General features: G+C 45.2%; 1 protein-coding gene across 1 annotated transcript in view; it reads left to right on the top strand.

Moving 5' to 3' along the window:
* LOC147905133 (uncharacterized) overlaps positions 1-10,469 on the top strand; it is a 40,283-nt gene extending 29,814 nt beyond the window's left edge. The window contains exon 3 of the mRNA XM_087397121.1: positions 9,966-10,469. Within this exon, the coding sequence (XP_087253247.1) occupies positions 9,966-10,144 (179 nt within the window). The 3' untranslated portion in view covers positions 10,145-10,469. The remainder of the gene's footprint in view (positions 1-9,965) is intronic.
* Positions 10,470-13,112: the final 2,643 nt, after the last annotated feature.

Genomic DNA, 13,112 nt, shown 5'->3' with positions numbered 1-13,112 from the left:
TCTCCTCTGCGAGGTACCTATCCTTTCTCTCTGCTGCCCACATGACAGCTCATGTGCTGCCCTTGTGGCAGCCCCATGCCTATTACTACTCTATGGTCCACCCCCCCGACGCACTCCTCATATGGGGGCTCACAAGTGGGGAGGTGACTCTTCTTCTTGTTGTCTTCATCTGAAGAGTCAGCTCCGTTGTCAAATTTGGGCTTGCCTTTGCCAGGATTTACCTTGCCCTTGTCCTTGCCTTTGCTCCTATCCTGAGCTATCAGGGTGTACCATTGTACTTCTTTTCTCTAGCTTCTTGCTGCAGCAGTAATGGAACTAGCTCCTCAAGAGTCACTGGCGCCGCCCTATGCCCTACAGTCATCATAGTCACAGAACTACTATAGCTCGGGGAAGCATTTCCAGCAACAATCTTGCTATCGTGGTTGAGCTTGTCCTTTGATCGTCTGTCGCTAGTTGATCCCGCACCACCTTCATCTTGGTGATGTGTTCCCGTACCGATTGTAAGAAATCCTACATTTACTATATTTAGAAATGTGCTAAGGAACAGAAAGGAGACTGAAATAGCAGAGAACAAGGAATATTTGTATTGTTTGGGTGTTTGTAGTATCTGTAGTGTGTGTTTTCCATATAGTTGGGCCTCTCTTATATAGAGAGTGAAGAGTCACACATGAAAAGGTGTGTACTCCAAAGTGTATGTGCATGAAGAGGTGTGTACCCCTTGTGAAGGGTGTGACCCTTGATGAGAGGGTACATTACAATAGAAGTGTCTCTTCCATAGAATGTCTCTTGTGAAGGGTTGTGCCTCATAAGAAGTGTCCCGTCGAAAGGGCATACCCTTCCACAAGTGTCCATTCACCAAACCATCCATAAGTCTAGATATAGAGAAAGGAATACATCACAGATCGTGACATCCCCTCCCACTCAAAATAAGACCCTGGTGGAGATAATGAATTGATGTAGAAAATATCACGGTAAATTCTGAAAATACTGCTGTAAAATGTCAGGAAACTGCTGTAAGTCTTCATCAGATTGCCAAGTAGCATCGGAGTCGTCCAGATCTCGCCAAAGAACAAGGAATTCTGTGATAAGTCGATGTCGAGTCTCTCGCTGTCGATGGTCCAAAATACGCTCAGGAATAAGGAGAACATAATCGTCTTCGATTTCTGGGACATAATCACCTGCAGGAGGAACTGCTTCATCGCTTGGAATGTACGTCTTTAGCCAAGAAATATGAAATGTCGGATGGATTTTACCCCATGATGGTGGTAATTCCAATTTGTAACTTAAAGATGAATTTTTCTTGATGATCCGGAAAGGTCCATAGTATCTTGGTTGCAACTTAGGAAACACAGACTTAACCGTCTTATAGCAATGTGGGGCTACAAATAATAGCACCATGTCACCAGTGTCAAATTCCAGGTGACGTCTATGTTTGTTGGCAGACCGTTGATACCGCTCTTGCGCTTTTCGCATATGATCCTTGACTTGAAGTAGAATGTCTTGCATTTCTTGAACCAGTTGATCGGCTAGGGCCACTCGATCTTGAAGTACAAAATTCGTTGGTACAATCGGAGTGTGTTCATAAGCTGCTTGAAATGGAGTCATGCTGATGGCACTATGGAAAGAGTTATTATAAGCAAACTCAAGGAGTGGCAGATACTCTTCCCAAGCTGCTAGGCGTGACTGAATATAATGTCCAAGCATTTCTTCCAAAACTTGGTTGACTCTTTCAGTTTGGCCATCTGATTGTGGGTGGTAGGCTGAATTGAACAGTAGAGTTGTTCCCAAAGATTCGAACAGTGAATTCTAAAAGTGACTGGTAAAATTAGGATCTTTGTCGGATATGATATTCTTGGGCAATCCATGGTGTCGGAAGATGTGTTGTATGAAGAGTTTGGCTATGTCCGGAGTCTGTGCACTGCTTTTGCAAGCAACAAAGTGTGCCATTTTGGACAATCGATCAACAATTACCATAATCTGAGTATTACCTCGGGAGGATCATGGTAGTGTTGTAATGAAATCCATGGCAATACTTTCCCACCTTTCAGTTGGAATTGGAAGAGGCTGAAGAAGTCCTGCTGGAAGTCGTCGGCTTGCTTTCATTTGTTGACAAGATAAGCAAGATGTAACCATTTTGATGACGTCGCTTTTCATCTGAGGCGAGTAGTATGTTGCACTGAGTGACCGATAAGTCTTGTTGATGCTTGGATGGGCAGCATAAGGAACTACATGATGCTCTTTTAACAAAAGACGTCGAACATCCTTGTCATGTGGTACATAGACGCGATCTTGATAATACATAAGGTCGTCCGTATAAGAATAGGATGAGAAAATCTTCTGTTCAGAAGTCGAAGGTTGATCTTTTGAAAGAAGTTGTACTGCTGTGCCGAAGTCTTTATCATTGAAATACTTCCCTTTGAATGAATTCGGAACATCCACAGATAATGTAAAGATTACCATAGCTGATGCTAGAGTTAACCTGCTGAGAGCATCTGTAACTACATTGCGTAGTCCTGGAATGTACTCAATGGTCATGTGAGAGTTGGCCAGAAACTCAACCCAGCGTGCTTGTCGAGCGTTCATGACTGGCTGAGTAAAGATATACTTTAGAGAGTGATGGTTTGTCTTGACCACAGAGTCGGCTCCCATGAGATAATGTTTCCAAGAGCGATAAGCATGTACAACGGCAAGAAACTCCTTATCATAAACCGGGTATCGGGTTTGGATATCGGAATGTTTATGGCTGTCAAAAGCAATAACTCTGCCTTCTTGCATCAAGACTGCTCCTGTAGCGATGTCGGAAGCGTTGGTCATGACCTCAAATGGAAGGTTTGGGTCAGCAATAGCCATAACTGGTGTGGTAGTGAGTGCTTGCTTGAGTTGTTGGAAACTATACTCTGTTTCGGGAAGCCATTGAAAAACTGCTGTGCTTTTCAATAATTTGGATGTAGGAGCTGCGATTTCGGAAAACTGATAGACCTTTGTATGGTAGAAGTTTGCCAATCCGAGAAAAGAGTGGACATCATGAACATTCTTAGGAGTAGGCCAGTTTCGGATTACCTCGACCTTCTTGGGATCATAGATGCCTTGAGCTGAAATAACATGTCCCAAATATTCGAGTTGGGTCTTGAAGAACTCACTCTTCTCAATGTTGATGTAGAGAGAATTTGCGCGGAGAACTTCAAAAACTTGGTGAAGATGTTGTTTGTGCTCATGTAGGGATCTGCTGAAAACGAGGATGTCATCGATGTAAACGATGACGAACTTATCGAGGAAAGGCCTGAAGATGTCGTTAATTAGTGTCATGAATGTGGTCGGGGCATTGTTTAACCCAAAAGGCATGATCAAACATTCATAGTGTCCATACTTTGTTCGAAAAGCTGTCTTGTACTCATCGCCTTCTCGTATGCGAATTTGATGATAACCTGAACGAAGATCAATCTTTGAGAATTGTGTTGCGTATAGAAGTTGGTCGAAGAGGTCATCGATGCGAGGCAATGGATACTTGTTTTTGATAGTGAGCTTGTTGAGGGCTCGGTAGTCGATGCAGAGGCGCAGTGACTTATTCTTTTTTTCCACAAGTAGTACAGGAGATCCGAAAGGGCTGCGACTGGGCCGAATGTGACCTTTGTCTAGTAGTTCGGTCACTTGTCTTTGGATTTCTTCATTTTGAGTATAAGAAACCCGATAAGGAGGTTTTGACGGTGGATTACTGTCGGGAATAAGTTCGATTGGGTGATCCACTGGTCGTCGAGGTTTCGATGGTGGATTACTGATGGGAATAAGTTCGAAGAAAGAGGCATGATGTCGAAGTTCAACTTGTCCGTATAATGTTGGATGTGAAAAGACAAGTTTTTTATTCTGGTGTTGCACAAGAAGGTAGTTCCATTTGCGAGTTCAATCTGATAGTCCATGAGACTAGGACTGGTGGTCAACCGAAGTTTATCGATCATAGAACTAGCTAGGAAGTTATGAGAGCAGCCACTGTCGATGAGGATAGTGACCGTTGTTCCACGAATTGATCCTTGAACACAAAGTACTTGAGTGGTCAGGGAAGGTTCGGGGTTGCTGGCAAGGCTCAGGTGGATGGTATTTGCCATTCGAACAGCTTTGGATTTCTTGTCTTGTGCTGGGGTAGCATCTTTTGTTTGGGAAGTGCTAGGTTCCATATTGGAATTTTGCTTTGGTTGCTTGGGACAATCGAACCATCTATGGTCGCCTGTACAGATGGTACAAAGTCCTTTTGTGCTGGAGTTTTCTTCTTGTCAGTGGCTGCACCTTTATGTTGGGGATGACGGTGATGACTTTGTGAAGAAGAAGAGGCGCGATCCTTAGAGGAGTGCTTCTGTTGGAATTCAGCATATGATTTTTGAGACTTCTGAGTATCTTGAGATTGTCGTTGACCTTGATTACCCGAGTTTTTTCTAAACCTGGGGTTATCTTGAGGGCGAGCAGCTTTGGCCATAGTAGAGTTCTGTGTTCGATTAGCACTCTGCTTCCCTGTGTTTTGGAAATCTGTAATGCGCTCTGCGTAAGCAATAGTGCCAGCTGTCGTGGTGATGTTTGCTTTAAGGACATCAATGCGTAACAAGGGATTTAGGCCTGAGATGAAAGCATGAAGGCGATCATCTCAGTTAACCGATCAATCTCTAGCACCAAGACAGGGAGCCTGTTTGCTCCAACTGTCGGAGTTTTGAACGTGCTTGGAAGTCCGCATTGGCAGGTATGAACTGCTTACGGAGCACGTGTTCAAAACGTTCCCATGTTAACACACTTTTGCCGTCCATTAAGCGTCTTTGCCACCATAGAAATGCTGTATCCTTAAGGAGGGAGGCTGCCAAGGCAATCTTTTTGCCTTCAGAGAGGTCAACAGTATCAAAGTACATGCGCAATTTTGCGAGCCATTGGTCAACTGTTTGGTGATTTCGTTGACCAATGTAGGCTTCCGGAAGTTTAATGTCAAGTCTTTTAGTTTTGGAAGCTTGGAGTAAACGGTAGAGGGCACGGAGTTCAGTGTTTTCTACCTCTGGTGGGAATGAGTCCACATAGTCGTCTGGTTGCGTCACGTCATCCTCTGTATGTGTGGTACTACGAGAATCTTGGAGTTGTTGGGACTTTCTGGACTAAGTCGGAGATGCTGTCCTGAAGCTGGGAAATTTGAAGTTGCAATAGTGTTTCGCCTTGACTTCAGGGGTCTTTTTTGGACTTGAGTCGCATATTTCCGGAGAGGCTGCACGCGAGCGTTGCGACATATTTGAGGTCCCCGTGAGAAAAGCACGAACCTGCGCTCTAGTTTGTACCATTCTTGGAAGAAGATTTGGGCTGCTCCCTGAGGTTGCTCAAGTTGGAGGGGGCAAGCGAGGCAGGATGGAACCACCCATGGAAATCTGGTAAAGGAGGTCCTGTCTGAGGTAACACTGGTGATGCCGAAATGGGTGTTACCGCTCGTGAGAGTACAGGAGTAGGTTGCAGAGTCCACGGATGTGAGAAAGGATAAGGAGCTGCTGTCGGGAGTGGAGGATATCCAGGAGAAGGAGTGCCTTCAGAGTGTAAATACTGTCTTGGGGAAGGTACAACCTGTATAGGAGGATATCTGGGAGCTGAAGGAGGTGGAGAGTACCCTGGAGATGCTGAAGCTGAGGGGTAAAAGTCTCTCCAAAGATGGACAGCAAACTCGTGAGGAATATCAGGTTCTGGGTATCTTCGTGTCTCGTGGAATACAGCCTGGATTGTGCTGAGGAAGTAATGTAACTGAGGTGCCTCACGCAGAAGGTATAGGACGTGGTCCAGATCACTAGGAGGGCATGTGACATAGAAGACCCACGATGCTAAAGCTCCGAAATGGGCTGGTTGTGCAATCTGAACACGATATTGTGTGGTAGATGATGCCTGAGGTGTCCTTGAAAGGTCGGGTGAATTACCAGGGGTTTCCATGCTTTAAGGAAGCGTCTTTCATTTGCTGAAAATTTGATAATGACAAGAGAATCCTTAGAAGTAGAATGGAAAGAATCCACCTGGCATTGATTTAATCTGCCAATTTGTTGCGTAGAAAAGGCCTGCAGATTTCTGTCCGGGGGTCCATGTTGCAATGGGTGGCGAGGAGCAGATCTGGGCCTGGCTGGTCCGGAACAGCAACAGCGCGCGTTTAACAAGCAGTCTGGATCGCGGTAAAGGGGCTGTACCGCTGCTGATCTGGCAGGTAAGATGGCGAAAAAGAGGGTGCAGACTGCGTATGGCGAAACAGGCTGCTGGTATCCAATTCTGGATCGCGATAGGGGGCTGGCGAACCAGGCTGCGGGCTTCCAAGGGCTGTTTAGCGGCAGCAATGGCAGGGCCTGGCAGGTAACCAGGGCAGCAAACTGGCGAGGGCAGGGCAGCAAACCGGCGAGGGGCAGGGGCTGCTTATGGTGAGGGGGCAGGGCAGCAAACCGGCGAGGGAAGGAGGGCTGCGTAGGGAGGCGAGCCTGCTTGACGAAGTCTGTACGGGTGTCAAAAGGTGCGTCCCTTTTTTTTCGTTTGTGGCTGCCTATGTTGGGTGGTTGCCCAAAAAATTAAAGGGTGGGTTTATTTGACCCTTGGGTAGTCTAGGGTTAGACCTAAGGTATGGGGCTGGGTTTTTCTTTTTAGCCCCTCTAGGTACCCTTTTTATAATGTGCTTGGTGCCAAAAGGTGTGCCTATTCGAAGGGGTGTGACCCTTGGAATAGGTGCACCTTTTCATGAAGGGATGTGACCTTGTTTTCAAAAGGGGTGTCCCCACATGAAGAGGTGTGTCCTTTTTTCCACGATGGGGTATGTCCCTTGGGTGAGGAGTCAAAACTTTTCATCAAAAAGTGTGTCCGATGGTGGAAAAGGTGCGTCCCTTGGTTTTGGGACAGCCCAAGCACATGAAAAGACACGATTTTTGTCGTGTCCATTTACATCAACTCGTGATGTGTGGGAGATGGAGAGGCCATTGATGACTTTAGGCAGGGTTGGCGCTAAAAATTTTTACGCTTATTCTCTCCATCTCTTCCATGCACAATGTGCACGGGTATCCTTCTAGCGGAAAAAGATGTATCAGATAGGCGCTAGAAGGTGGGGGGCATTTCCTACAGGCAGGAGCGAAATTTGCTCTGATACCACTGTAAGAAATCCTAGATTTACTATATTTAGAAATGTGCTAAGGAACAGAAAGGAGACTGAAATAGCAGAGAACAAAGAATATTTGTATTGCTTGGGTGTCTGTAGTATCTGTAGTGTGTGTTATCCATACAGTTGGGCCTCTCTTATATAGAGAGTGAAGAGTCACACATGAAAAGGTGTGTACTCCAAAGTGTATGTGCATGAAGAGGTGTGTACCCCTTGTGAAGGGTGTGACCCTTGATGAGAGGATACATTACAATAGAAGTGTCTCTTCCATAGAATGTCTCTTGTGAAGGGTTGTGTTTCATAGGAAGTGTCCCGTCGAAAGGGCATACCCTTCCACAAGTGTCCATTCACCAAACCATCCATAAGTCTAGATATAGAGAAAGGAATACGTCACAGATCGTGACACCGATTCCCCTTCATCCATACTCATGCTGTACAGCTCTGTCTCGAGGTCCAAGGTTCTTGCCTCATTGTCGAGCTCATACATATCCCTCAATGTCGTTCAGGCCTTGAAGAAGTGTTTGCCATCTGAATATTCGGCACCATATCCGTTGTTGTACCCACAATGATAGCGAAGGCTTACGCCTCCCGGATATGCCATGCTCTCACTAATATAGCATCCCGTTGGTGTTGTCACCGTCGTTGAGGTTGACGTGGCTAGAGTAGTTATGGTGGCGTGAGGTATGAGCTCCATCCCCATTGCAATCCTGCACGACTCCCTCAACACTTGGACACATTTGGCATTTTCACAATCAAGTGCGTCATTGACATCATTGGCAAGTGCATCGACTTGACATCAATGATTTTCGTCGGACCATAGCTGGTACTTCCAGCTATGAAGTTGGGTATAGGACAGCTTTTATAGCCATGGTAGAAGATGTTGGTCAATATCTTCCACCACTATTGCTCTAACAGTCGGAATGCTTTAGACATTGCGCGGAAAGTGCTTTATCCAGTGCGCGGAATCTAGTGTTTCATGTGTGAACTAAGCACATTGAGCTTCATTATCACGGAGAGAGATTGTTAGCCAAGGGATATTCATGTTTCGGCACAAGACAATTTGGCAAATATCTTCACCAAGGCACCTTGTCGATCCAAGTCTGAAGCTTTCGGCAAGCTTTACAATTGATTCCATTTGTTACGTGATTCTGTCATCGCTGTACTCCCATTGGTTGCTATATCCTTTTATATGAACATGTGCAACCATAGCATTAGTTCTAGGTGTCTTTGAGATGTTTACAGAGTACCTCACCCATACCATGAAGAGGGTTTGTTAGGTTAGCCCCTAGTATGGCCTTGTAGGCTACTAGTTGCTTGTGTCCTAGTCCTATTAGTTCATTAATAAGCAAGCCAACTCTTTTGTAAGACGGGTTGTCCGACGAGTTGACCAAGCTAGGATTTAGAGCTAGCCTTCACAGGCTTGTCTCTTCACTTCAAACTTGGAATGTTTTGCAGCTTACGAATATGACAATGTACATCAATCGACGCCTAAAACAAGCGGCTTTTCGAGATAAATACCTTAGCTAATATCCATACTGAGTATGACAATGTACATCAATCAAGGCTCAAAACAAGGGACTTTTCAAGATAAACACTTAACAAATATCTAGAATGTATTTTGCAACAACAACTTGGAAAATCTGATTGCCATTATACCAATCTTATCTTGAGATTCCATGAATGCAGATGGAAAACGGATGGCTTTTCAAAATATGTCTTTTAGTTCAAAACAATTTTGATAAAGAAAGAACTAATTTATCTCAAAGTACAAGTCCGTCCACAGCTTGTCTACTAACAAATCATTTATTCTTGATGACAACATTTGAAGTGGATGAAAGACATACGTGGCACAATGAATTAAATGAATTCGTCAAGCTTCAAAATATTCATGACATAAATCATTGCTCAACACAATTCCTACGGTGCACGATTCTATTAGATTGGCAATACACCAAGGAAAAAAACGTTGCTCAACTTAAATGTGCTAAACACTGACATGGGCTTAACATTGGTATCAAGAGCCTGAGATTCGAGCTTGTGAGGATAGATGGATTGGATAGCTGTGTGAGAAAGTGTCTAGAGTGTACATGCATCGTCAAGACTATGGTGACAGTTTCAATTCTGGGCGGCGTTGACAAATTGCAACTTGCGTATTGCCGATGAAGCGCATGCAATGGAAATCTATCCTTGGGGATGTTGACGCCATGCCATGTGTGTCATGAGCCAATGGAAGATAGCATGTGTGTTGGTCGTATGTTTTGTGTAATGCGACGTTCTCTTTTGTTCATGGATGCGCTATGTAATTTCGTGAGTGGGCATTGACATCCACACAATCATAAGCTTCTTGATGAACTAGAGGGTGATAGGATCCAGTGGCATGGTAGTTCAACAAGGAGAATCATCCATTAGGCACTTTTTGAATATGCTCTAGTCCTAGGATCTAGGCCTTCTGTCACTTAAACCCTACCAACTCGTGACTATTGTCTTAATTTCCTACCTCATCCTGCCACACCATGCTATCATTGATGTAAGATCCCCTCCTTTCCCTCTTTACTTGGGCTCTTCCTTACAAGTTGAGATTTGCATGCAGCTGTGTTGTTTTTCATACTAAAGAAAACACATCAAAACAAATTGCAATCTGTTTTTGAAACTGGTTTTCAGCCTCTTGTTTGTTGCTCTTGGTACCATTGAAGTTAAAAAATTGTTATTCTAAGCTGCTTTGCAAATTTGAAAGTCTTTCTCCCAGCCGACAGTTGTTTACTGCTACATATTCTTTCCTGTTTGAATTTGGTTATTATGAAGCATTTCAGCTGAGATATCTACTTGTGAACTGCAGACCGGGAATTGGACATTATTGAGATGGGAGTGTATGGAAATGTTATTCGTCCAGGTCTTCAGTGCAAATGCAAAAGCGTTGGAGAAATTTTAGGGACTGCTCTTTCTAAAGCCAAAGGTCCTGAAATGGCATCATGTGAACTTCCTTATAAGGCTCCCAACACAGAATTCAGGAGTTGATAGCAGGAAACACTTCAATTATTTGGCTGTCTTCCCTTTTATGCAGACATGGATATTCTTCAATTATTGATTCTTGCACGAAGTACAGAATAGGACAGGGTATTGTGAGAGAGAATATTCTTTTCTAGCATATATTTTTCATCAATCTCTAGTGGCAGAGGCATGTTCTGTCGACAGTTTATAGCATCAAATGTCAGATTATTCAATGATGCATTTTTCGAATTTTGAAGACTAAGTTTTTCAGGCAAAGGCCTGTATCATGAACATGATCTTGAAATACCTTTCCTTCTTCTATGGAATGAAATCATCGATTTATGAACTAACATATCAATATCCAACCTCGTGGTCGTTAGCTATGCTGCTGGAAAGAAGCAACCGATATTGCATGTTTGGCCTGTCCTTATCTTCTCTAACAGATGTGACATTTGCAATACTCCTTTAGTATTCTGTCCTTGTATTGGAATTAATTGGACTTGATATGATCATTTGGTGAGATGTCTTCTTCGTCTCACTTGTAGGGAGCTGAGCTGGGCTCAAATTGGGGAGGAGATGTTGATACTCGACAATCAGTATAGGGTTTGGACTCATCGACGGGTGCTCGCATCGGAGCAGTACGGTGGTGCTCTCATTGACGGGAGTACCGTGCTGCGAGATTGTTATCTTGTGAAGCTATATGGCTTAAAACAATTGTCATCCGATTTGGGACATACACAAGATGATCGATTGTGACAGCAAGATATGCATTATCATTGCGCACACAATCCAGTGTTTCATGATTGCTTGAAGCATATTGAAGTGGACTATCATTTTATCAGTAAGCTAGCTGAAGACCAGGCGGTGAGCTTGTTCGTTGTTCGACAAAGGAGAAGTAGTTGACCTCTTGATGAAGGCAGTTTCTTGGGAGCAGCTCAACATCTTCTTCAGTATGGGTATAAGCTTACATAGATCCCAAACTACATCCCTGGCCACAAGACCAGCAGGGGTCATCCTCTCCATTTGAAAGAGCTGGCTGTAAAAACCCGTGGTCAGGTCTGAATCTCGTGCGGGTCAGTATGCATGATGCCTTGCAAATCATGGAGATGCTGCAGTTGTGTGCTTGTCGATCAAGGCCCAGTGGTATGAAAAAACTGCTTTGTCATCTTGTCCCCCTTCTGCACCTACTGGGCCCGGGAGGAGTGGTAGGAGAACTCAACCTGTTGAATCTCCGTGTCCTGAAACTCAAGGCGAGCGCTCTCAAACTTGTCGCTAAGCCACTGAGAACCTGGGTCTTGCTCCTTGAGCCGCTCTATGGAGGCGAGGTCTCTCCCCAGAGCTCACTCATGCTCCTTAAGAGTCCTCCGTCTAAGGGCGTGAGCCTGCAACTCCTTATTGCTCCTCTGAATCGCATCGGCCACCCATGCAACCTAGCCCTCATACGGTGTCATCTCTGATTGCTCCAAAATCCTTGTCATTGACTTGTTGGATCTCGTCCTACAGGAGGTCCTTTGGAATGCGGATCCCCTTCTGAGGGAGATCTCGGCGGGGCTGATCCAAGTGAAGTACTATTGGAGAGTGGTTTGATATTGTGTTGCCAGAATTCCGGTAGAGCTGCCTCTGTGTAGTGTGTCCAATCCCCAAGATAGAAACGGTCTGGTCTCTCAAGCAATCCATCGTGTCTCCTCTGTCCAAAGGAGAAGAGGAGGCTATCATGTGTCTTGCTGAAATTTGGCTCTCTTCACGGGTCTCTGCCATTGATCATGAAAATGAACTGCTCCTAGGTGCTACACTCTGCTATTGGCATCTCAGAGAAAGAGGTGCCATTGTGCTTGTGTTTCCCAAACTCCAGGTGGTTGAAGTTCCCTCCAACAATCCAGGAGTCTACATCTGGAAGACACTTTGATAGCCTCCTTCAAAAGGTTGGGCAGTGCTGTTTGCAGGCTGGGGCATACACGTTCAGGATCCCAATCTTGGACCAGTGTCCGAACTCCCATCCAAATTGTCCGTCCTAGAATGAGCTCGCCCCGATCATAGGCCTCTGGAGCCAAAGTCTGTGAGACTGAGATGCATACCTCTTCGCTTTGTCCTATTGCGGGGGAGCATTTGTCTGGACCTCTCTCTGGGAGAAAGTGGTGACGTCATTTGATGTCTGAAGTTGAAAACATGTGCTCTCGAATTGAAAGGATGTCCACTATCTGCCCTACCATTGCCTTTGCAACTCCTGTCGGAGTACTAGGTACTGTGCCTGGCTACGAACACGGTAATGGAGCCCGTGCATGTTTCAACTCACTATGGTCCAACTCATGAGGACGGGGGTGTCAAGAACAAGGCTCTTCTGTGGGTGGGTGCCTCGTTCCAAAAAGATTGCCTTGTGTGACTTTGTCGAGGGTTTGGAGGACGAATAGTTCGTGTTTGTGTGACGACATACTAGGTGGATATTGGCTTAATACCTATCTTCCATGCCCACTTCATCATGAAGAAGACTTTCACCCCGAAGAGCTTCGCACACTTCTGGAGGGGCTAGTAGTATGCCTGCTCCACCTTTGCCTCCAGCGACAATCTAACAACTCCTACCACCAAACCACACATCGGCTTCTCGCACGTGAAGCTCAGCTGAAAGTTCACCTCCATACCATGGGCGTGCCAAAGGTTCAGTCCCTGTGGCTCCATCCACTCGTCTATAATGTGTGAAATCTGATCTTCCATAATAGCATCAAACACCTCTGGGGACCACTTCTCCAACCCTGTGTAGGTAAATTGGAATCTCCAAACGGGGGGTGTTTGAGATCCCACTGCACTGATTAAACCCTTCTTCCGGGGTTGTAGGACAATGAGCGTTACCTCCATTGGTAGAGGATATGAGTCCGAAATCTCTAGATAGTTTAAGGGTCCTAACCTCCAAAAGTTCCGCGGTAAGGGACGCCCAGACTGGAGATTAGGAGCTGTTGATCGGGAGGACGAGCCCCGTCCCTCAGGATCCCTCCTTGAACGG

The sequence above is a fragment of the Dipteris shenzhenensis genome, chromosome 2, assembly GCF_047967505.1.
Source record: "Dipteris shenzhenensis isolate YYH24624 ecotype China chromosome 2, Dip_SZ_1.0, whole genome shotgun sequence".
In the NCBI taxonomy this organism is placed as follows: domain Eukaryota; kingdom Viridiplantae; phylum Streptophyta; class Polypodiopsida; order Gleicheniales; family Dipteridaceae; genus Dipteris; species Dipteris shenzhenensis.
This window is presented reverse-complemented; position numbering and strand designations above follow the sequence as displayed.